The 25536-nt window shown below is 39.1% G+C and overlaps 1 protein-coding gene across 3 annotated transcripts in view; it reads right to left on the bottom strand.

The window, feature by feature from the left end:
* The window catches only part of mfsd14ba (major facilitator superfamily domain containing 14Ba), a 30480-nt gene that overhangs the window by 4047 nt on the left and 897 nt on the right, over nucleotides 1-25536 (bottom strand). For all 3 annotated transcript variants that reach the window (XR_009802457.1, XM_061876890.1, XM_061876891.1), the window contains 10 exons: nucleotides 21102-21200; nucleotides 18944-19006; nucleotides 17405-17532; nucleotides 17084-17198; nucleotides 12517-12735; nucleotides 7781-7894; nucleotides 5097-5168; nucleotides 4846-4958; nucleotides 4625-4722; nucleotides 3390-3547 (listed from right to left, as the gene is read on the bottom strand). Coding sequence is in view for 2 of the 3 variants with exons in the window: in XM_061876890.1 (XP_061732874.1) it covers nucleotides 3390-3547; nucleotides 4625-4722; nucleotides 4846-4958; nucleotides 5097-5168; nucleotides 7781-7894; nucleotides 12517-12735; nucleotides 17084-17198; nucleotides 17405-17532; nucleotides 18944-19006; nucleotides 21102-21200 (1179 nt within the window). In the remaining variant the exon portion in view is untranslated. The remainder of the gene's footprint in view (nucleotides 1-3389; nucleotides 3548-4624; nucleotides 4723-4845; nucleotides 4959-5096; nucleotides 5169-7780; nucleotides 7895-12516; nucleotides 12736-17083; nucleotides 17199-17404; nucleotides 17533-18943; nucleotides 19007-21101; nucleotides 21201-25536) is intronic.

Below are 25536 nucleotides of genomic sequence, written 5' to 3'. Positions count from 1 at the left end.
ATGGGAACGTAGATCGACCGGTAAATTGAGAGCTTTTCCTTCTGGGTAAGCTCCTTCACCACCACAACGGATCGATACAGCGTCCGCATTACTGAAAACGCCGCACCGATCCGCCTGTCGATCTCACGATCCACTCTTTCCTCACTTGGGAAGAAGACTCCGAGATACTTGAACTCCTCCACTTGGGGCAGTTACTAGATACTTTCTAATACAATTCTGCTTTGAAAACCTTGTATCTCTAAGTCAGTGGTCTTCAACCTTTTCCAAGTCAAGGACCCTTAAACTGATGGAGACAAGGAGCGAGGACCGTCTGCTATATATCGTGTATATAATTGTGATTAAGTTTTGAATTAATCTGGTCCTAAAAGGTACCTTGTTAATGTGCAAAAAAAAAACATATTCAACTAGCACAATAATTGCTAGCTGAAAACTGGCGTGCTAATCACCAGCTGGTAATTAGAGCACTAGCAATTGTAAATGCTAACATGAATAGAATATAATTATTTGTTCATGTTTTTATTTTAAACCTGAGAGGGGGTGGCCATGCCAATGCCATTTCTAAACTACACTACAGTGTGTTGGATCAACGTTAATGTGTACTTACAGACATTTTCATTTGTTGACAAATTGCAGGGAAAATATAACAAATATACATAAAAAAGTCGAATCAATCACACATTTCACGATTCCCCTACAGCATCTCTGCTGAGTACCCATTGAAGACCTCTACTGTAGTAATATGCAACTACCATTATTTGAGACTTGTTTATATTGACAAATGTGCTGTTATTGACCGAAATACTGTTCAATTATTAAAACTTACGATTGTCTATTTTGTGTTCTTATCAGTTGTGTAGCTGCTAGCTCAAAGTAGCCTACCACGTTTACCTTTTTGTAAATGACTTGACTAAAATGCAATAAAACACCAATCTTAACAAAGGACAGTTAGAAGGTAACTGGTTGTCCTGCTGGCTGTCCAGATATTGCTTGTATCTGAGTTTATATCAGCAGTTAAACACACAACCGAAAGGGGCAAGCGGTAGAAAATAGATGGATGGATGGACTATACAATCCCATCATCCATTTTCTTCCGCTTATCCGTAGCAGCAGTCTAAGCAGAGAAGCCCAGACTTCCCTCTCCCTAGCCACTTCGTCCAGCACTTTGCAGGGGAACCCGAGGCGTTCTGAGGCCAGCAATTAACCTCTACCATGTCCTGGGTCACGGAGGCGTTCAGAGGGCATTCTGACCAGATGTCCGAAACACCTCATCTGGCTCTTCTCGATGGGGAGGAGCAGCTACCGAGCTCCTACCGAATGAAAGAGCGTCTCATCCTATCTCTAAGGGAGAGCCCCGCTGCCCATAGAAGAAACTAATTTCGGTCGCTTGTACCCGTGATCCTGTGCTTTCGGTCTTAACCCGAAACTCATGACCATAGGTGACGAAAAGGACCGGTAAATTGAGAGCTTTGCCTTTCGACTGCATCTTCGCCACGACAGACCGATACATGTTCCGCATCACTACAGATGCTGCACCGATCCGCCTGTCGATCTCACGATTCACTCTTCCCTCGTTCGTGAACAAGATGCCAAGGTATTTGAACTCTTCCACTAGGGGCAGGATCTCCTCCCTCACTCGGAGATGGCACTCCCTCTTTTCCGAGCGAGAACCGTAGACTTGGAAATGTTGATTGTCATCCCAGTTTCTTCAGACTCAGCTGCGAACCGATCCAGTAAGAGCTGAACATCCTGTTCAGATGAAGACAGCAGGACCACATCATCTGCAAAAAGCAGAGACCGAACCTTGCGACCAAGTGGATCCCCTCAACGCCCTGACTGCGCCTAGAAATTGGGTTAAACTCCAGCGTGTAGGCTCTGAGTCGCGGGGCAAAGAGCATCGCCACCCCCACCCGTGGCCTCTAACTGCTGGCAATGCCAGAGTGGAAGAGAGTCCAGCCCCCATCGAGAGGACTGTTCCAGAGCTCTTACTGTGTGTCTAAGTGAGACCGACTACATCCAACTGGACTTTCTCTACCTCGGGCACTAGTTCAGGCTCCTTTCCGCCCCTGCAAGGTAACATTCCACGTCCCAAGAGATAGCTTCTGTAGCCGAAGATCTGACCGCCAAGGGCCCTGCCTTCGGCTGACATCCAGCTCACAGATCACCCGACTTCTATGCCCCCTCCAATGGGTGGTGAGTCCAATGGAGGGGGGACTCAAGTTGCCTCTTTGGGCTGTTCCCAGCCGGGCACCATCGGGGCAGACCCGGCCACCAGGCGCTCGTCACAGAGCCCCACCTCAAGGACTGGCTCTAGAGGGGGGCCCCAGTGATCCGCGTCTGGGCGAGGGAAACCTTTGTCCTCCATTTTTGGTATTCATAGAAGTCTTTGAGGTACTCTTTATCTGGTCCCTCACATAGGATGTGTTTGTCCTGTGAGACCCTACCAGGAAGCATAAAAGTGCCAGACAACATAGCTCCTAGGATCATTGAGAGACGCAAACTCCTCCACCACGATAAAGTAGCAACTCAGGTAGGAGCCATATAATCCCATACTTGTTTTGTTTTTTTTGGTGATATCGAATTGGTACACCTATCTATATTGTTATTATGTAAATGCAGATGTTATTCATATTGTGAGAATGGTCTGCTAGCAGTTTTTTTATACTTAATTTAAAAAAACATTTAACAAACCGTGACCTTAAAACCGAGATATGTGTTGAACCGTGATTATGTTGTAGCGTCATACCCCTCAATAGTCATGGAATTAGTCTAATACTGGCCAGACCTCCTGGATTGGATACTGCCGTCCAAAAGCTGAAACTATCACATAATGGCTAAATTTATCGTTGTGTTTAACCGTTAGTGAAGTGAAGTGAATTATATTTATATAGCGCTTTTCTCTAGTGACTCAAAGCACTGTACATAGTGAAACCCAATATCTAAGTTACATTTAAACCAGTGTGGGTGAGTGACACTGGGACCAGGTGAGAAAAGTGTCTTGCCCAAGGACGGGATGGTGAAAGCGAGAATCGAACCTGGAACCCTCAAGTTGCTGGCACGGCCACTTTACCAACCGAGCTATGCCGGCCAATATTTTTAAAAAATAATTTGCGAAAGCATCACTGTAAGGTGTGTGCAATTTTTTCAGACAACTAATGCAAAGTAGAATCCTTAGTGTCCTTGTTGTCACAGCAACTCAGTTTCTCTGTGCACTCTAATTAAAAAGGACATATATATATTATTAAATATTTACCTAATTAGTAGAGATGCAAGATATTTGCATATTTTATGCACTATATGTATCAAAGTGGCCCTCGTTGCATCCTTAAACCTTTCTGAACACAGCCCTGAGTGGAAAAAGAATGGGTGCCGCTACCTTATGGTGTACGTACCTCAGTAGGACTGTGCAGAGGCAGGGGGTCAAAATCTCCCTGGATGGGGTCCATGGTGTTGAGCTCCACATTAAAAAGGAAGAAGATGAATCCATACAGAGCTGGACCCAAACCATTACACAGGCCTCTGATTCCTGTTATCATTCCCTGGGCTACACCTGTGGGGGCACAAGCACAGTTATCAAACCCAAGGCCCCCCATGATTTTTTTATGTGATCTGCCACATTTCTTAACTGGCCCACCATGTTATTTTATGTGATCTGCCACATTTTTTGATTGGCATTTGTAATGTAGCGTGCCACTTCATTGTGTGGTCTGCCACATTTTACGTGGCCCGCCATTTAATTCTATGTCATCTGACACATTTTTTTGATTGGCTCTCCACATCCATCACATTATTTAACTTGGCCTGCCACATCTTTTTATGTAGTCTGCCAAATCTTAAGGCGTATCACATTTTATGTGATACGCCTTGTCATATTATGTGGTCTGCCACATTTAAAACGGCTCACCATGTCATTTTATGTGGCTTGCCACATCCTTTTATGTGGTCTGCTGCATTTTAATTGCCCCATCAAATCATTTTATGCGGCCTGTGAAATAATGTAAATAATAAAGCTAATTCTGGCTAAATGTATTTGTTCTTTAAATATTGACAGAAAAGTGTACTGCATGCCATTGTGAATGTTCTACTGCATTTCTGCATTTTAATTGCCCCATCAAATCATTTTACGCGGCCTGTGAAATAATGTAAATAATAAAGCTAATTCTGGCTAAATGTATTTGTTCTTTAAATATTGACAGAAAAGTGTACTGCATGCCATTGTGAATGTTCTACATGTAAATATTTGATCATGCAAGATTTTCCAAGCATTTTTGTTTTTTCACACTTATCAAAAATAAATACTTAAATATCTGCTTGTCACCTAGATTTTCGATTTGAAATCAACTTAACCATTTATGTGTTAGTAAAAAATATAATAATCAAAAACAGTTGCCCATACAAATTGTGTAACCAGGCTATTATATATTCATATTTCTATATATTCACTCCTTGCCATCTGAGGACAGCCATGATTGTGATTTGGCTCTTAATAAAAACAAGTTTGACATTCCTTATTTAAAACATGGTGACTGTCAAGAACAACACAAGTCCCATTAGCAAAATCTATGACACACTTTGATGTGTGGCAGATGAAAATGTGGCGGAAAGTTGACAAGATTGTTTTTGTCACCTTGCTTATCAGGATCTGCAGACTGTGACACCAGAGCTGAGACTGCAGGGAAGGTGATGGAGGACATGGCTGCCACAGCACCAGCGGCCCACATCATCCTGGTGACACATAGCAAAGAGACACAAACACATGCATGGATAAAGTTGATGATTATGTCTTAAAGTTTTACATGAGAAATCCAAAGTGGTTAGATATAACAAAAGGCAAATTATAAATCTCACCAAGGCTCTGATCCAAGGCCATACCAGGCCAACTGAAGGATCTGGAAGCCCAAACCCAGTAGAACAGTGTTTTTATTACCCAGCGTCCTCATCAGCAGTGTGAGTAGGAGAGTCTAGGAATGAAAAAAAGAAGACATTTAAATTCAATTCATGCATATTATGTACTCTAGTCATTACAGTACCCTCAGTAACCAATTTTGTTCCAATCATGTGTTTTACTGGACAAACAAACAAACACCTTGATTCCTTACCTGTGCGACAATGGATAGGATGCCAACAACCCCAATAAAAACAGCAATGGTTGTTGAGGAAAAATTGATGACCTGTGGTGAAACACAAAATAAAATATTATCCAGCATTTTCACAAAATACTGCAAAGGTGTAATAATGAAACAGAAAGCCTCTACTCTGCCAATTTTCTGTTGAATATAAGATTTAGTGTTTCCCATACATTCATTTATTTGTCACAGCATGTTTGGACCGTACCAAATTGATTTGGCGCTACCTGTAGCTATCGCTTACAAATACATTATAATGTGATTGCGTGTGAATGTAGATTGTACAGTAGATGGCATCGTAACTCAACCTTAACGTGTCTGCCATAGAATGTGTTGCCAACTTGGTATGATATGGTTTGTTTTAGACATGCTTAACAGTTGAGAAACATCACATGGTTACATTTGCACAACTCAACTGGTATAAAAAAAGAAGTAGGATGAAGCAAAGCTTATTTATTCATACCCGCTTGTCATATGGGGTATGTCTATTACAAATACTTAATGCACACCATAATCTTTACATGTTAAGACTTCACAATATTCTGCGATGAGGTGGCGACTTGTCCAGGGTGTACCCTGCCTTCCGCCCGATTGTAGCTGAGATAGAACCCAGCGCCCCCCGCGACCCCGAAAGGGAATAAGCGGTAGAAAATGGATGGATGGACTTCACAATATTGTGTTTGCTTACATTTTAAATGTTGTTCCCTTACTGTGTAAGGAACAGAAAGGAAATCAATAAGCAAATAAATGTCTAAAAACGTACAACATAGATTGTACAATGTTAATAAGAAATGAATACGAATGTAAGTAATTTGTTTTATAATATATACCGTATTTTTCAGACTATAAGTCGCAGTTTTTTTCATAGTTTGGGGAGTGACATATACTCCGGAGCGACTTACAGTACGTGTGAAATTATTAACACATTACCGTAAAATATCAAATAATATTATTTGTCTCATTCGCAGAAGAGACGGGGAAAATGCCAGCAATCGTCACACACACGTCAGCAATCGTCACATACACGTCAACCAGTAAGAATTCGGCAGGGGAGGGTCATGGCAGAAGTGCATTGTGGGTCATGGAATGCTAATATGCTATATGCTACTGCCGTAGCTATTAAAATGGATCGTTTCATCGTTGGCGGCAACTTATAAAAACTGAGAAGGGCTGAACAAAATGGCACCGAAAAGGAAATCATGTACTGCAGATTACAAGCTGGACGTAGTGAAATATGCAGCAGAAAACGACAAGAGGAAGCGGCGCATACCTTTGGAGTTGGCAGAGTTGTTTAGAAGCGACATCGAGGAAGAAGATTTCAGCGGATTTATCGATTAGGAGTGACAGATTGTTTGGTGAACGTATAGCATGTTCTATATCCATCCATCCATTTTCTACCGCTTATTCCCTTTTTGGTGTCGTGGGGGGCGCTGGCGCCTATCTCGGCTACAATCAGGCGGAAGGCGGTGTACACCCTGGACAAGTCGCCATCTCATCGCAGGGCGCATGTTCTATATGTTATAGTTATTTGAATGACTCTTACCATAATATGTTACGTTAACATACCAGGTACGTTCTCAGTTGGTTATTTATGCGTCATATATCCATCCATCCATTTTCTATCGCTTATTCCCTTTTGGGGTCGCGGGGGGCGCTGGCGCCTATTTCAGCTACAATCGGGCGGAAGGCGGTTTACACCCTCGACAAGTCGCCACCTCATCGCAGGGCCTATGCGTCATATAACGTACACTTATTCAGCCTGTTGTTCACTATTCTTTATTCATTTTAAATTGCCTTTCAAATTTCTATTCTTGGTGTTGGAATTTATAAAATAGATTCCCCCCAAAAATGCGACTTATACTCCAGTGCGAAGTATATATGTTTTTTCCCTTCTTTATTATGCATTTTCGGCCGGTGCGACATATACTCCGGAGCAATTTATGATCCGAAAAATTTGGTAATTTAAGATTAAATAAAGATAAGTAAAATAAAAACTTAAGTAACTATAAACACTGGAGTATAATTGTTACAGGAGTATATTTTGGACTGAATGACCCATCGTATAACTAATGTTTTATAGACAATATGCAATTACTTATTGGTGATCAAAAAGTATGAAATATATTTTTAAAAATGGCATAATTTGGCATAATCTATGTTATTACTGTAGAGTTGTTATTGTTGATGTTTTCAAACTGCATCAAGCCTTTTCGGGGGATCTCTCTTATTTTCTTGTTGTCGAGGTGATGTCCTTTTCAGTACCGTATTTGCCCCTTGTGTCTTTTTTAGTGATGGGTACCTTTTACATTTGAATCGATACGGTACCAATTCCCGGTACCTGGCAATCGATACAGGTACTTTATGGTACCAATGTTATGTTTGTTTGTGTTCATGTGTTAATAAATGTTAATTTGTTTAGTAATAAAATATATAATTTTTTATGTAACGTTTAACGGTGAACTAGAGTCACATCTAGTGACTTTTCATGCGTTATTGGACACTCGAAAAGATTAACATTAAATTATCCCAAAATAGTGTCAGGTTCAGTGTTAGGAATACTGTTGTTACATACTGGCTTTATTAACATGGGGGTATCAAATACGTATTTTCCCCTTTGCTGTAGTAATCAACTATTATCGCAAAATTGTCTGTCTTACCTGTCTCAGATAGAGGAAGAAGCTAGAGTACTGTCCAGCCTCTGGCAGGTATGAGAGGAAAACAGTGATACAGATAAGTAAGACAGTGGTGTCCTGGCCCACCTTCCTCAGAGACTAAACAGAGAAAGAGTTAGAAATACACAAGTTAGACAAATCAATGTATCCAATTGATGCAAATGCATTGTATGTCTAATTCTGCAATAATCTTTGAAATACAGTCCAGGTAAAGCCTCCTTAATTACAAAATTGGTACTGTGTTGTGGAGTGTTAAGATATTTTTGCTCATGCCTGTCTATGTCCAGAACGGAAAAGTGTCTGCACTGGACAGACAGTACAGACACATCGCACCTGTCTGTCCAGTGCAGTGTGTCCTTTGCATGCAAAACAGATTGACGTGTTTCATGCAAATCTAACACTTCAATCTAAATATACTAAGGATGTGGCGACACATAATTAGTTGCCAGCCGCTTGCCAGCCAGAGGGACTAAAATTAAATCCATTGACAGCCAGAAGGAAATCGGCGTTTGTGGTCGACATTTGAAAGGCATTCATCGGAAATGGTGATCACTTGTTGACTGTCTGCTTCGAAGTGGAAATGCATTTACTGCTTCATGTCTATTTTGGTCCGTTAAAGTCTAGTTTGTTGAACGCTTGTACTAGTTAAAATGATCGCAATTTCATTTGCCTGCCTATGGGATCAGCTATTGTATGTTAGCAATAATAAAAAAGAACTGCTCTTCTTTTTCAATTTTGCCTATCATTCACAATCCTTATGTTAGACAAGAACACATGTTTTTCTTTTTTAATGCATTCTAACTAGTAAATAAATGCGAACAAATGTCCGCTTACAATGGGGCATATGGAAGTCACTCTATTATGTCCATAAAGCCCTTAAAAAACATCCAAATACCTCCATTGATGTTCTATACACACACTGTAAGTATATATGTAATGCGGGCACGTTTATAATATTTATATATTTTGTTCATTTTAAGCATACATGGCACTTAATTTAAAAAACGTATCACGTTTGCTTTTTTCAACATCACTGATTATTACTCATTGCAGACTTCATGATAGCCAAAAAACATAATAAACATCACTTACTCTACAATGTCTGCTGTCATTAAGATGCCAACTGATATAATCTTGCTATCTTCCCCTTTAGATGAAGAATGACTTATAATTCTCGCAAACAAAAAGGGGGGGGAACCAAGCATCTTTTTATGTCGTTGTCGCCATTACCGGGTCTAAATTGGCTGTCAAAGTGTACCAACTTGTCAGAGTTTGTCCTCATCCTTCTACTCTCAAGGTAAGAGGCATTATTTATAATCTAGAACAGGGGTCACCAACGCGGTGCCCGCAAGGACCAGATGGTTTTTTAAATTAATTGATTAATCATTCCAACAAAACAATACACAACAATACCATAACAATGCAATCCAATTCCAAAACCAAACCCAACCCAGCAACATTCATAATAGCAATAAACAGAGCAATTGAGCACACACAAACATGACATGGTACAATCTAAAAGTAGTGAAACAAAAATGAATATTATCAATATTAGTAACAATTTCAAAATAGCAGTGATTAAAATCCCTCATTGATATTATCATTAAAAACATTTACACAAAAAATTAAAAAATTAACAATAGTGTCACTGTGGCGTCACAGTGGCTTACACTTGCATCGCATCTCATAAGCTTGACAACACACTGTGTCCAATATTTTACACAGATATAATAAGTCATATTTTGGTTCATTTAATGGTTCACTTTGGTTCATTTAATTTACATTTTTTTCGTGTTTTCTCCTCTTTTAAACCGTTCAATTAAGTGTTTTTTTTTCATCATTTATTCTCTACAAAAAACCTTCCGTAAAAGGAAAAAAAACGTACGATGGAATGACAGACATAAATACCCATTTTATATATATATATATATATATATATATATATATATATATATATATATATATATATATATATATATATGTATATATATATTTATTTATTTATTTAGCTATTCTTGTTTAAATCACACTTACATGTAACTTACAAATGACTATATGTACAGTATATATATATATCTGTGTGTGTGTATATATATATATATATATACATATATATATATATATATATGTATATATATATATATATATATATATATATATATATATAATAATGGATTAGATTTATATCGCGCTTTTCTATTGTTATATACTCAAAGCGCTCACAGAGAAGTGGGAACCCATCATTCATTCACATGTGATGGTGCTAAGCTACATCTGTAGCCACAGCTGCCCTGGGGTAGACTGACGGAAGCGTGGCTGCCAGTTTGCGCCTACGGCCCCTCCGACCCCTCCGACCACCACCAATCATTCATTCATCATTCATTCACCGGTGTGAGCGGCACCGGGGGCAAAGGGTGAAGTGTCCTGACCAAGGACACAACGGCAGCGACTTTGATGTCCATTGTTGGGAAGCGAACCTGCAACCCTCAGGTTTCTGGCACGGCCGCTATACCCACTACGCCATGCCGCATATATATAAAAACTTAAAATGTAAAGTGTAAAACTGGTAGCCCTTCGCATCAATCAGTACCCAAGAAGTAGCTCTTGGTTTCAAAAAGGTTGGTGACCCCTGATCTAGAATAAACTTTCATGATCACCGAGGGAAAGTAACAGCTCAACAGCTTATGATGTCAACATAGGCACATAAGCTACAGATCCCGGCACGTGAGTTTGTCTGCGTTTGCGCTTATGAGAACAATATCGCTAATACTTTAACATTCAAATCACAAAATATGAATGGATTATTGTTGGTGGTTTTTGTATGGTTAATTATTAGGTTTTATGGGTGGAATAGAGGACCTCCAATTGGCTCCATTGTAAGCAGACATTTATTTTACATTTATTTATAAGTTAGAATGCATTAAAGAAAAAAAATACATCCGTCGTCATGTCTTTCTTAATGATAGGCACAATTCCAAAAAAAGATAGCAGCAAGAGAGCCAAACTTTATATTTTGCATTGCTTTTTTTCCCCCAGTGAGCAAAATTTCTCCACCGGAATACCCAAGGCCGCAGTTGGATAATTGACTTTGTAGTTGTATCATCAAATTTGCGCTGCCATGTCTTGGACATTCGGGTGAATGTCGGGGTGGAGCTTTCAACCGATCACCACCTGGTGGTGAATTGGCTCCAAGGGTGGATAGGATGTCGCATAGACCTGGCAGGCTAAATGCATAATGAGGGTTTGCTGTGAATGTCTGGCAGAGTCTCCCGTCAGAAAGAGTTTAAATTCCCACGTCTGGAAAAACTTCAAACATGTTCCAAGGGAGGCGCTGGACATGAGTCCGAGTAGACCATGGTTCGTGCCTCTACGTCGGGGCAGCTGATCACAGCTGTGGCCGCAAGCGGTCGGTGCCTACCGTGGCGATAATCCCAGAACATGCCGGTGGATACCAGCAGTGAGGGATGCCATCAAGCTGAAGGAGGAGTCATTTTGGCTCATGGGACTCTGGAGGCAGCAGACAGGTATCGACAGGCCAAGTGGTGGGCGGCTTAAGCGGTTGGAGAGGCAAAAACTCGGACATGGGGGGAGAAGCCATGGAGAACAACTTTAGGACAGCTTTGAAGTGATTTTGGACTACCATGTATCGCCTCAGGAGGAAGAAGCAGTGCGCTGTTAACACCGTGTGAGGTGAGGACGGTGTGCTGCTGACCTCAACTGGGGATGCTGTGGATCGGTGGAAGGAATACTGTTCAACCTCCATCACTCAGGCTTTTGAGTTTTTACAAGCTGCTTTTGATGTCATCCAGGCTTATTTGATCATAAATTGGTTTTAAGTACAGATAACAGCAAGGCAATGGTTTTCTCTCATTCAAGGGTGCTACTGGAAAATATTCCAATTATTGTAACATCAAATGGAAACCTTATAGAGCAGGTCTTAAATTACAATTACAAATTACAAGAAGCTTTCATTTAAAATCCATACCAACAACTTGGTCTCTAAACTTAGGGTAAAGCTTGGTTTCTTTTTTAGAAATAAAAACTGCTTCTCTCTTAAAGTTAGAAAAGAAATTGGTGACAGCGACAATCTTGCCCATAATCGATTATGGAGACGTGATTTTATTTTAGCGCTTCATTTAAATGCCTCCAGTCCTTTGACACTGTTTTTCCCTCAGCACTATGATTTGTTAATGGCTGTCGTAGTCTCACCCACAACTGTCAACTCTATATGAAATCAGACTTATCTTCATTGAGTGCACGCAGATACACACATTGGCTGAGGCTCTTTTAGGTTTATATACATGCCTCCATACTTGTGTACTTCGTTACAAAGAAAAACAGCTCTTATGCATTACGCTCTAACAATTTGTATGTTTTAACTGTTCCTCATGTACAGACTGTATTTGGTAAAAGAGCTTTTGGTGGATTCTTTTGACTATTTACAAAATTATATTTCCAATCAAATAATCTAGGTTTGTTATTACGATTTTTAATAAGCCAAACACAATTAAATTTGGTGTTTATATGTGTTTTAGAAAATCAAATTCCTGCAATAATTTGGTTTTCTTTAGTGCATGTAAACATATTGTGTCAACCTGTGTCTTGTCGGTGGCAGCCATGTCAAACTGGTCCATGACCCATTCCAAGTAACATTTTTATTAATTTCTCAATGGATAAAGCATGAAGTAAGATTTAGTAGAAGCCCATATTGTGTTACTTACAGCAAAAGGATCCGCTTGCTCCCAGGATATAGGCGCTCCCCAGGTATTGAGCCTCATTTTGTCAGGCAAAGACTCAGGCACAGCCAGCAGGATGAAGCAGATGTCCGCAAGGGCGATTAGTGTGGCCACCAGGACCACCAGGTTGTCTCCATACCAGGCTGACAAGTACGCTCCAATTGCTGGGCTGGTCACCAGGCTGGCAGCAAATGTAGCAGACACCTGGAGGGTTCGGATAATGGGATATATAAGCGAGTGCAAGGAAAAAAAACAAAATAAAAATAAGATAATACAAATAATTAACATAATTACATATAAAATAAGATTACATAGAATTAATAATAAATGAAGAGACAATAAGTCAAGATGTTAAAGATTGATGTATGAGTAAATATGAGAGTATAAACATCTCAAAGAAATGTATATTTAATTTAAAAAAAAGTGCTATTATTTTCTGACATTTCAGATGTTTCCAAACAGACCAAAATTGATTCACGACCCCCCGAATTGAAATGTTTGTAAAATGTGTACAATCTACTGTTTTGCTGGCACCAGCAGTCTACATCTGATTAAAGTATAATCAAATATATTTATTTCATACTGATGATTTAAAAACACTACAGGATTATAGGAAATTTTAAAATATTAAATAGACATGATGGTTAATAAATACCTAAGCCAGGCAAACATAAAAAGAAACAACACGCAAAATAATAAATGCAAGGTAAGAATAAGTAAACAAACACAAAATTCAAGCTAACTCAAATTGCCTCTCACATCTGGTTAAATAAAGTTAAGATGAAAAAATCCTTGTTTTAGCTTACAAGCTGTGTTTTACGAGCACTCCTAAACATACTACACAGCTCAGACGGCGTGCTGTGTTAAAGTAACGATCCTTTCAGGGCGGCACACCTTGTATTTGGCACAGATCTTGTGCCTGTAAAGAAGACTTAATACCCAAAAGGAGAGAGTAACATTGGCGAATATTTGGGGAGATGTCGGTGAGATCATCGTCTGGATCATTGGATATAAAAAGCTCCTCCAACCATCCGCAGATCATACATTACTAAGCAGGTTAACACAATGATGTAGAAATGTCCGGCAGGGCGTATTTAGATGAAACACTGATCCAGATCATGATATTATTCACTGAATGAAATCGATTAGCCAATGTCACTTGTCAAAGTCAATGTCATTATTGTAGTGTTGTATTACTTTTACAGTGTTGTTGGTCATATTTTCTGTACATTTGAGAATGCTTGCAGAGTTGTTTCTTGTACATACTTTATATGCTTATGCACTTTTATTTTTTACATTTTAAATGTATCTTTATACTGTATATTCTCTCCACTGTTTTATTATTATTGTTACTCCATTGTAACACACTGCAGAAAGAGGAAAACTTAGTTTCTGTTTTCTGTGTGTCTTGGACACAATGTGAAATAACAATAAAGACTCTTGAATTATAGTCACAGTCAATTGTTGAGGATTCAATTCCGTCAGACTATATCATTCTTTGTGTCTTTCTTTTCTTGAAATATCTCGCAAGGGTCGTTCTCCAAAAAAGCTTTACAATGAGTTTGTAATCCAAAATAAAAATGAGTAAACCAGAAAATTGTCAAAAAATGTCAAAGGTTCAATATGACAGTTTGTGCGAGCTTGACAGGAAGTTACGTCACCAGTGACCAGTGATGGAGGAAGACATAGCCTTCAATATGTGTTCAGTTTAAAGAACAAGTACTGCGACTTTCTGTGGTTGAAGAATTTGCAGCTGACGCTCAGAGAGGCTTGAGTGTTCCCAGGTACCTCAGATTAAGCGCTTTCTATGTCGGCGTTGCTTCATTCTCTCCTTTCAGCTTAGTTCTCTGTTACAGCAATGATGTTTAATAGTTTTTGTTGGTGAACTGTATGATGCTGGCAGACAGACATTAGAATACTTGTATCGATGTTGTTGACATCCACATCCACCCCCTTTGATTGAAAGTTGGCCACCTGTTGCTCTGTTGAAGCACCACCCATTCCTACTTGTTCCCCTCTTTTGTTCGCAGTTGCCCTGCGTGTAATGTGAAGCCTGGTCACAATCACATCATTCATGTTCGCGTTGTGCTCCAACTCATGTGCGCCAATTGCAAAATATTCTGATCCTTTTCATCCTTCTGCTTCTTTGCAGCATCCCTTTTTTTTTCCAGCCAAATGTTTTGTATGCAATCTGATACAATTTAACCCTTCAGTTCTTTGACATGATTGCTGGTAGATTTTGATAACATTTTAATATCATACATCATGCTCCTCATCGAGTTTGTTGTTTATCTCCTTCAGATCACTCTAGAGAAGGACTATTCAACTGGCAGCCCTCGAGTCAAAGTTCAGTTAAATAAACTAGGAAGAGACTCACATGTTTGCAGCAAATTCCAAAAAACAATAGAGCACCGTCTTATGGATGGGGGTTCCTGACCTTTTTGCCCTCAGGGCACAACCTTCCCAGTAAAGAGGGTCTTGGGGCCCAATCAAATATTAATACTGAATTAATAATCTTAGTCTTGACTTTACCTGTATTCAAAAGTTATATTGAACATACTTACCATCTAGCAGGTTTAAACCTAGTCAAATGATATGAATAATCACAGTGATTATCATTGACTTAACACATAAACCAGCACATACAACAAACAAGGCTAAGGTCAGACTGATTACTAAAATCAATAGGATGAAGAAGTTCTTTTATTGTGCCGTTGGTCTTTAGACTTTTGATGGCAGGTGCGTAAGAGAAATAGTCTGTGTTGAAATAACATTATAGTGAAGACTTATGATAGGTAATAACAGTGGATTTCATTGTTATTTTTAATTGTATAACCATATTTTAGGCTTAAATATTATGTTTGTGTTTGATTCATAGCTTTATATTTATTTTATTAACTTTGGGAAGATCACATTACTATCAAATTCCTTGTTATTATTTTTCTTCCTTTCTGTAAAGGCTGCATGTACAAACCCCGTTTCCATATGAGTTGGGAAATTGTGTTAGATGTAAATATAAACAGAATTCAATGATTTGCAAATCCTTTTCAACCCATATTCATTTGAATGCACTACAAAGACAAGATATTTCATGTTCAAACTCATAAACTTAATTTTTTTTTGCAAATAATAATTAACTTAGGATTTTATGGCTGCAACACGTGCCAAAGTAGTTGGGAAAGGGCATGTTCACCCTTTCCTTTTAACAACACTCAATAAACCTTTGGGAACTAAGGAGACACATTTTTTAAGCTTTTCGGTTGGAATTCTTTCCCATTCTTGTTTTATGTACAGCTTAAGTTGTTCAACAGTCCGGAGTCTCCGTTGTGGTATTTTAAGCTTCATAATGCGCCACACATTTTCAATGGAAGACAGGTCTCGACTACAGGCAATCCAGTCTAGTACCCGTACTCTTTTACTATGAAACCACGCTGTTGTAACAAGTGACTTGGCATTGTCTTGATGAAATAAGCAAGGACGTTCATGATAATGTTGTTTGAATGGCAACATATGTTGCTCCAAAACCTGTGTGTACCTTTCAGCATTAATGGTGCCTTCACAGATGTGTAAGTTACCCACGAAGTTCACCGTTTCCAAAAAACAATTTGAAATGTGGACTCTTCAGACCACAGAACACTTTTCCACTTCACATCAGTCCATCTTAGCTGAGCTCGGCCCCAGCAAAGCCGGCAGCGTTTCTGGGTGTTGTTGATAAATGGCTTTGGCTTTGCATAGTAGTTTTAACTTGCACTTACAGATGTAGCGACACACTCTAGTTACTGACAGTGGTTTTCTGTAATGTTCCTGAGCCGATGTGGTGATATCCTTTACACACTGATGTCACTTTTTGAGGCAGTACCGCCTGAGGGAACGGAGGTCCGTTATTTCATCACTTACGTCCAGTGAGTTCTCCAGATTCTCCGAACCTCAATTTCTTGCAATAGCCCGTTGAGAAATGTTGTTCTTGAACTGTTTGACAATTTGCTCACGCATTTGTTCACAAAGTGGTGACCGTTTCCCAATCCTTGTTTGTGAATGACTGAGCATTTCACGGAAGCTGCGTCTATACCCAATCATGGCACCCACCTGTTCTCAATTAGCCTGCACACCTGTGGGATGTTCCAAATAAGTGTTTGATGAGAATTCCTCAACTTTATCAGTATTTATTGCCACCTTTCCCAACTTCTTTGTCACGTGTTGCTGGCATCAAATTCTAAAGTTAATGATTTGCAAAAAAAAAAAGTGTTTATCAGTTTGAACATCAAATATGTCGTCTTTGTAGCATATTCAACTGAATATGGGTTGAAAATGATTTGCAAATCATTTTATTCCGTTTATATTTACATCTAACACAATTAACTGACACCTAATGACCAGGTTGTAGTACAGTGTGTTGAGATACATCCCCATTAGCAACGCTATAGATTTGACTGATCATCTACTATGGGCAAAACTAAGCGTATTAGTTTAAATTATGAAAATTCTTAGTCAAAGCCAGCTCTAATCATCATATTTCCGACAATGCATATTCATACAAAATTCAGGTACTGACCAGACCGTAAGCTGTACTCCTCTCTCTTTCATCTGTTACATCTGCAACGTAGGCAAATATGACTGAGAAGGTGACAGAGAATGCTCCAGACATGGAGATCATGGCAAAGTACCACCTGTAGGTTGAGGAAGATTACATCAGTGCAGTTCAAGGTAATTACAGTGGTTTCTATAATCTAATAAATGGTTTTGAAAATTGATGGAAAATTGACGATGCAACCACAATAGTAGGCAAACAATAAACGCACCGATTGAATAGCTAATGCATTCAGGCAAAAAACACAATATGATTGAGCTGTAAATTGTAAAACATGTGATCTACCAGGGGCTGAGTCTCATGAGGGGTATTGGGGCACAGGTGAAGAAGACGGTGACCAACAGGAAAGATCGTCTCCCCCACACATCTGACAATGCACCAATCAGGGGAGCAGACATGAACGACAGAAGACCCTTGACAGAAAAAAGTTGAGTCAGTGACAGGAGAAAAAAACTGCAATAAAAAACAATGATTTTGAGACTTAAATTGCAAATTTCTTCTTAGTAATAATATAATTAATAATACATTTTATGGTTAGCGCTATTGGATACAGCTCTTGTTAAAAAGATTATTTTCTAATCTTTTTCCCATTCCCTCTATCCTTTTTTCTGTCTTTACTGCCCTCTGTTCCTTTTAACCTGCTTCGGAGAAGGTTCTCTGCGCTTTAGTTTTCCTTTATCAAGGCTCCACAGAGCTAGAGGTGTTTTTATTTGTTCTCACCTGGTTCCAAAAGATTGCTGGGCTGGACCGTTTGCATAATGTAGTGCGGGAGGATTTACTTTAAGTTACCCACATTTCAACTTGACCTGGTATTGGTTGTAAAAATGAGAGCAAGAGCAGCACTTATGTTTCGGTAAATGTCAAGTCTGACAATATTTTGTCAAACAATGTAGTAAATGATTGCTAAAAGATCATTTTGTTTTCATATTTATTACAGGGAATATTTTTAATTTTTTACCTGTTGGTACTTGTTTTTGTGTATTTTCGGATCCCCATAAGTCTGGAAATGTTGAAATCAAACAATAAAGGAATGGCAGAGATATTTATAAAACAATCTTGCCTTTTGCAATGTCTGACGATTTTACTGCAAGGTTGATAGTCGAATCAGATTCCACCAAACTGAAGCGTTGAATAGCTGTATCCTAAGAGAGCCCAGCCTCAGACCAAAGAAACTACAGCTGGTGTAGAGTCAGTTAGTGACCAATACGAGTTCCACACTAAACCAGCTCCACCACCAGGGTTCGCTACAGTGGAAAAAAGCGTATCTGACCTATCACAACCCAACCAGTCAAGGCAGACACCTGAATCCCACTGAATCTTGGTTTTGTTCAAGACTTCTTCCTTAGGAGTTTTTTTTTGCCTTCATTACTAAGGTGCTTGCTTATGTGGGGTTCAGTTGTTTTTCAGTTGGTTGCTAGCTATTGAGTGGCCAAGCAGCATAAAATGAATAGATGGATGACGTTAACGCCAAGATGATTCAATTGTATCACATTCCTTATAGGGATAATTTGTCACAAAAAAAATCCCATCAGGATTTTTATGACTAAACCTTCATGAGCAATGATCATATACTGAGTCATCTTCCCGTAAATAATGTATTTAATGTGTTCTAGACCTGCCCAAACCCCAGCATAGTATATGGTGTATGTCTGGTATATGTAATGTACATGTCATTTCCCATAACATCTAAAATTGTTCATTGGATGTTAGGGTGTTGTGGATAATAGCTAAATAGCATGAAATTAAAACTGGAAATCATTTATTTTATTTTTTAAAGTTCTTTGTGTTATTGTTTAGAATCACTGACTAATAAATAATGCTTACCTTTACGCCTTGAATGAGTCCATTCATTAAGAACGTGTGCTGGGGGAATGTTTCATGTAGCACCTACAATGAAAAACAATGGCAATACAACAAATTAGTCTTGTGATAAATAACGTCCTCATTATTATATATGACATTTGTAATGTTTTTAACTTTAATGTAGGGAATTACGGAGCTCCGTAAAACGGCACCTTAGCTGACACCACCCATATCTTTTACAACCATCCATTAGTATTGTACAGTGGAACCTCAATTGACGAACTTAACTGGTTCTTGAAATCAAAATGTTTGTACAGTGAAGAAGAATTTCCCGTAACAAACAATATAAACATGAAAAATTGGTTTTAGCCTTGACAAAAGTCCCAATTTCAGTAAAAAAAAGTCTACTTTAAAGACATTATTATAGATATAACCCTAACCTAACCCCATAAATATATATATATATATATATATATATATATACACATATATATATATATATATATATATATATATATATATATATATATATATATATATATATATATATATATATATATATATATACACACACACACAATACAGACATTGCCTGCATTGATTATGAGCAAACAGTAAAAGTATAAACTTCAAGGCAGTGTTGGCAGTAGGAACTTTCAAAATGGGACTCCATCAAGTCATAAAAATGGGGTCCCAGAGTTAATTTTTGGGGTCCCACATTTTTTAACCGTTTTGAAAACAAATGACAAACGTATGCATTATCTTGTTGTATCTCACATTCTATATTCTGTTTTGGAAAAAGGTTGTCATAAACATTAATTGGTAAAAACAATTATTTGAAAAACAAATTGTTATGCATATTTAAATGTATTCAGTTATAAACATTCATTCACTTTCTTCTTTCCTTCATGAATCTAAACTTTACCGCTGCCGGCACATTTTTGTCTATATATTTATTTAATAAGTTGTTTTGTATTTATTTCAGTATAAAAAGTGTAAAAAGTGTTTTGCTTCGGTCATGAAATTATAATAATTGAATGCCAGGGCATACAAGCATATGACAAATTGAATTGATTATTCTCACCTGTATGTAGATCATCAGTCGTTTAAAAACCGCCACATCTACACTTTCGTGGCAAATAATGCCAACAAACTTAGAATTTGGCAAGTTAGTTTCAATGTCATTTAATACAGTGGCACTCAATGCCTCGAGCATTTCATCTCTGGCTTCGTGATGGCCATAAACTGCAGGTATGCTGGCACCATTGGACTTTTGCAACTCAATCAGGCTTGGGAACTTCGACGAGGGGATGGTCTCTTTGGCCAAGTAATACACAGTCCGCAGCTGGCTAATAACACTGTCTTTACTTGCTTCCTCTGTTTTTTTCAGAGCGCCAAAAAAGCTGGTCGACTGCTTCCCAGCCGATTCGGGCAACTAGTGAACTGATTGTTGTGAGAGTAGCGTACGTGTGTGTCTGCGTGCTCCTTTAAGAATGGCGGTATGTGGGGTGGGTGACGTGTGTAAATGAATGAGCAAGTAGAGGGAGCGCTAGCATGTCCAGGAATTTTAATAGCATGTTGGAAGTTGGGTTGGCTTTGTGGAAAACATAAATAAAGAACGAATCAACGGCTTCGTCATTCCGAGCCAAGAGTAGATCTGTAGTGGGTCAATGCTGGGTAAAGTGAAGGGTGTTAGCCCCGACAAAACATCGGCCCTGGAAGGAACGTCTCCCCCGCGCTCCTCGACCACGGTCTGGGAGCCGACAAGCAGGAAAGGTGTACAATTATTTTTCTTGATGCCTGGTGAGGCTGGATCTTTGAAAATCAATGCCCCCGGTCGTAAAGGTGTGCTTTTTCTTAGCCCGTTTACATGGCGTGCAAAACATCTTTGCATACTCATATGTGAGCCATTTGCTAAAAAGTGGCTCCTGTAGCCACTTTTCGTTGAAGCTTGGCTTTTAGGGTTTTTTGGTCGCCATGCCGAAAACAATAACACGCAGGAGTCCTAATACCGGAAATGCAATATATGTGATTGATTAAACTTTTGACAAATCAAAATGTAAGAAATTGTACCGGAAAGTTAATTGCTTTGAAGTCAACCAATAAAAACGCAATAAACGGGGACGGAAATTTTACTTAAATATGAACATAACAGAACACCGGCGGAGCAACAACTCACTGTGAGCATAGGTGTAGTCAGCAAACCCCAGGCGAAGAACTCCAAAAAGATGACCACCACTGCATGGTACACACTGGGCCGGCCCATGCCCTGCTGGAGCTAACACACACAAAGAGAACAACATTAAAAATACAAAAACATTTCAATGATCGACGTCTGTGAGCATGGATTGAATAAGCCTGTTCGGATGAGAGGCGAAACATTTTCTAAGACAATTTGCCAGTCCCGTGGCGAGGTATTCAGCGCCTCGAGAACACAATGACCTGATGAATGAGAATATACATTTCAGTGAGACGCACAATCCCTTTGTATTTCGTTGTTTACAATAACATCAAAGTGTAGTGTCACAGATAGCTGTGCACAGCTTGTGAAGACTTGTAGAACACCTCAGTGTCTTTGGTGTCGTAGTGATAATACACCAGATAATATATAACAGGCATGACCTCACCACCTTAGTTACTGACATTACACATTGCAGTAAAAGGTAGACATTTTGTTCAAAGCTTATGTTGCAGGTACCGCTGATATAACTTCCACTGCATTGTGTAGTGCCCCTGGCCTACCTATTCCAATTGTGCCACCAATTGTGCCAAAGACATGGTTAATGTATAGCGCTTTGACACCTAATGATGACGCAACATTAGGAACAACTGAGGGTTCAGTATCTTGCGCAAGGGTACTTCAACATGGTCACAGTTGGCCAGGGAGTAAACCTAAAACCATCAGTTTGGGAGAGGACCACTCCAACAATTGAGCTGGAGCGCACAGTCTTTATAATTGAATCAATGTTTATTTTTCAACAAGTTTTTAGTTATTTTTATATATTTTTTTCCAAATAGTTCAAGAAAGACCATTACAAATTAGCAATATTTAGATTAGATTAGATTAGTTTAGATTGGTTCAGATTAGAATAGATTAGATAGTACTTTATTTATTCTTTCAGGAAAATTACTATTTTCAGCACAATCCCATTCAAGATCAGACAAAAATTACAGGGAGACAGAACAGGATCACTGACGGGTCTGCCGGCTTCCAGCGCCCTTCACAAAAAAGGTGAGATACAGGTAAACAAGTGGGGGAATGGGAGAAATTATTTTTTTTTGCACTGTTATACAATTTAATAAATCAGAAACTGATGACATAGTGCTGTATTTTAAATCCGTATGTCTTTTTTTCAACCAAAAATGCTTTGCTCTGATTAGGGGGTACTAGAATTAAAAACATTTTCACAGGGGGTACATCACTGAAAAAAGGTTGAGAACCACTGGCCTACAGTATAGGCTTGATCATATCCACTGATAAACAACACAATACAAATATACCATTATTAATTCAATTATTTAGGAGTGTTTATAGATTCTAGTGCGTAGAGTTGAAAGTAGATGTTTAAGGCCTACTGAAACCCACTACTACTCACCACGCAGTCTGATAGTTTATATATCAATGATGAAATATTAACATTGCAACACATGTCAATACGGCCGGTCTAGTGTACCAAATTGCAATTTAAAATTTCCCGCAAAGTATCCTGTTGAAAACGCTGGTATGATGACGCGTGCGCGTGACGTCTCGGATTGTAGCGGACATTTTGTTCCAGCCCGATCCAAGCTATAAGTAGTCTGCTTTAATCGCATAATTACACAGTATTCTGGACATCTGTGTTGCTGAATCTTTTGCAATTTGTTCAATTAATAATGGAGAATTCAAAGTAGAAAGATGTTGGTGGGAAGCGGTGTATTGCAGCTGCCTTTAGCAACAAACACAGCCGGTGTTTCCTTGTTTACATTCCCAAAGCTGAAGGTTTACTATGGAACAGAGCGGTAAAGCGAACATGGTTCCCGGCCACATGTCAACCGGTAGGTTTCGGTGAGAAAATTGTGGTATTAAGTCGGCTCTTACCGCAGACATGAGCGGAGCTTGCGTCCTCCTGCAGCTGCGGACTCTCTTACCTCCTCCCACCGGAGACACTGGCGGTCACCACACCCGTGGCCACACCCCTCCGACTTTCAGGTACCATATAATCTCACTTAAACACTAGTAACACAATAAGCAGATAAGGAATTTTCCAGAATAATCCTAGTAAATGTGTCTAATAACATCTGAATCGCTCCCACTGCCCTTTCCTTTTTTTTTTTTCTTTTTTTTTTTTTTTTTTTAGTCCTTCACTCTCACTATCCTCATCCACGAATCTTTCATCCTCGCTCAATTTAATGGGGAAATCGGCGCTTTCTCGGTCCGAATCGCTCTAGCTGCTGGTGGCCATGATTGTAAACAATGTGTGGATGTGAGGAGCTCTACAACCCGTGACGTCACGCGCACATCGTCTGCTACTTCCGGTAAAGGCAAGGCTTTTTTATTAGCGACCAAAAGTTGCAAACTTTATCGTTGATGTTCTCTACTAAGTCCTTTCAGTAAAAATATAGCAATATCACGAAATGATCAAGTATGACACATAAAATGGACCTGCTATCCCCGTTTAAAGGCCTACTGAAATGAGATAGCAGGTCCATTCTATGTGTCATACTTGATCATTTTGTGATATTGCCCTATTCTTGCTGAAAGGATTTAGTAGAGAACATCCACGATAAAGTTTGCAACTTTCGGTGCTAAGAGAAAAGCCCTGCCTTTACCGGAAGTCGCAGACGATGACGTCACATGTTGATGGCTCCTCACATCTTCACATTGTTTTTAATGGGAGCCTCCAACAAAAACAGCTATTCGGACCGAGAAAACTACAATTTCCCCATTAATTTGAGCGAGGATAACAGATTTGTGTTTGAGGATATTAATAGCGATGGACTAGAAAAAAAAAAAAAAGTTAAAAAATAAAATTGGTACGGATTCAGATGTTTTTAGACACATTTACTAGGATAATTCTGGGAAATCCCTTATCTTTCTATTGTGTTGCGAGTGTTTTAGTGAGTTTAACAGTACCTGATAGTCGGAGGGGTGTGTCCACGGGTGTGTTGACGCCAGTGTCTCAGCGAAGTCGACGGCAGCTTTATGGGCGGCACAAGCTCAGCTGAACTCCGGTAAGAAGCGACTTTTTACCACAATTTTCTCACCGAAACCTGCTTGTTGACATTCGGTTGGGATCCATAGTAAAGTTTAACCTCCGTGAATTTTAAACAAGGAATCACCGTGTGTTTGTGTGGCTAAAGGCTAAAGCTTCCCAACTCCATCTTTCTACTTTGACTTCTCCAATATTAATTGAACAAATTGCAAAGGATTCAGCAACACAGATCTCCAAAATACTGTGTAATTATGCCGTTAAAGCAGACGACTTTTAGCTGTGTGTGTGTCCAGCACTCATATTTCCTAACAGCCCGTGACGTCAAGCGTACACGTCATCATTACGCGACGTTTTCAAGAAAAAACTCCCGGGAAATTTAAAATTGCAATTTAGTAAACTAAAAAGGCCGTATTGACATGTGTTGCAATGTTACGATATCATCATTGACATATAAACTATCAGACTGCGTGGTGGGTAGTAGTGGGTTTCAGTAGGCCTTTAAAAGGTGAAAAGGTATACGTGTTTAAAAATCATAATATAATTTTTAATCATTTTTGTATTTTTCTCAAAAATTGTCTTTCTGAAAGTTATAGGAAGCAAAGTAAAAAAATAAATGAATTCATTTAAACAAGTGAAGACCAGGTCTTTAAAATATTTTCTTGGATTTTCAAATTCTATTTGACTTTTGTCTCTCTTAGAATTGAAAAAGTCAAGCAAAGCGAGACCAGCTTGCTAGTAAAAGGCTACACAAAACGAAAGTCAAACTGAACTGGCTACAAAGTAAACAGAGACAGAATGCTGGACGACAGCAAAAACTTACGGCGTCCACAAAGTACATCTGTACGTGACACGACAATCAACAATGTCCTCACAAAGAAAGACAGCAACAACGAGGATAACCTTGCTATCAGACTGCGTGGTGGGTAGTAGTGGGTTTCAGTAGGCCTTTAAGGTCCAAGCTTACATCACACTCAAATTTTTACTGCATACCTTTGGTAAGTGAGAAGAGGTTTTAAAATAATTAGCGCATGCTTACTTTTACCACATGCCTTTGGTAAGCACAGGAGTGAGAAGAGGTTTTTAAATTAACTAGCGCCCCGGCGGTAAGTTAAGGAAATATGGTATATCGTGAATTTTTTTAATTTGTATCCTTCAGCCACGGGCAGTCAAACCCGAAGTGTGACGTACAAGGAAACATGACCCCGGAAGTAAATGGGGGGAAAGTTTTTGTGTGACAGAGCCCTCACACCGGTGACGTCACTTGCACATCGGCTTCTACTTCCGGTACTTTTTTATTAGGGACCAAAAGTGGCGAACTTTATCGTCGATGTTTTCTAATAAAATTTGTCAGCAAAATGATGGCGATAACGTGAAATGATCAAGTATGACACATAGAATGGACCTGCTATCCCCGTTTAAATA

The sequence above is a fragment of the Nerophis ophidion genome, linkage group LG17 (assembly GCF_033978795.1).
Source record: "Nerophis ophidion isolate RoL-2023_Sa linkage group LG17, RoL_Noph_v1.0, whole genome shotgun sequence".
In the NCBI taxonomy this organism is placed as follows: Eukaryota; Metazoa; Chordata; class Actinopteri; order Syngnathiformes; family Syngnathidae; genus Nerophis; species Nerophis ophidion.
This window is presented reverse-complemented; position numbering and strand designations above follow the sequence as displayed.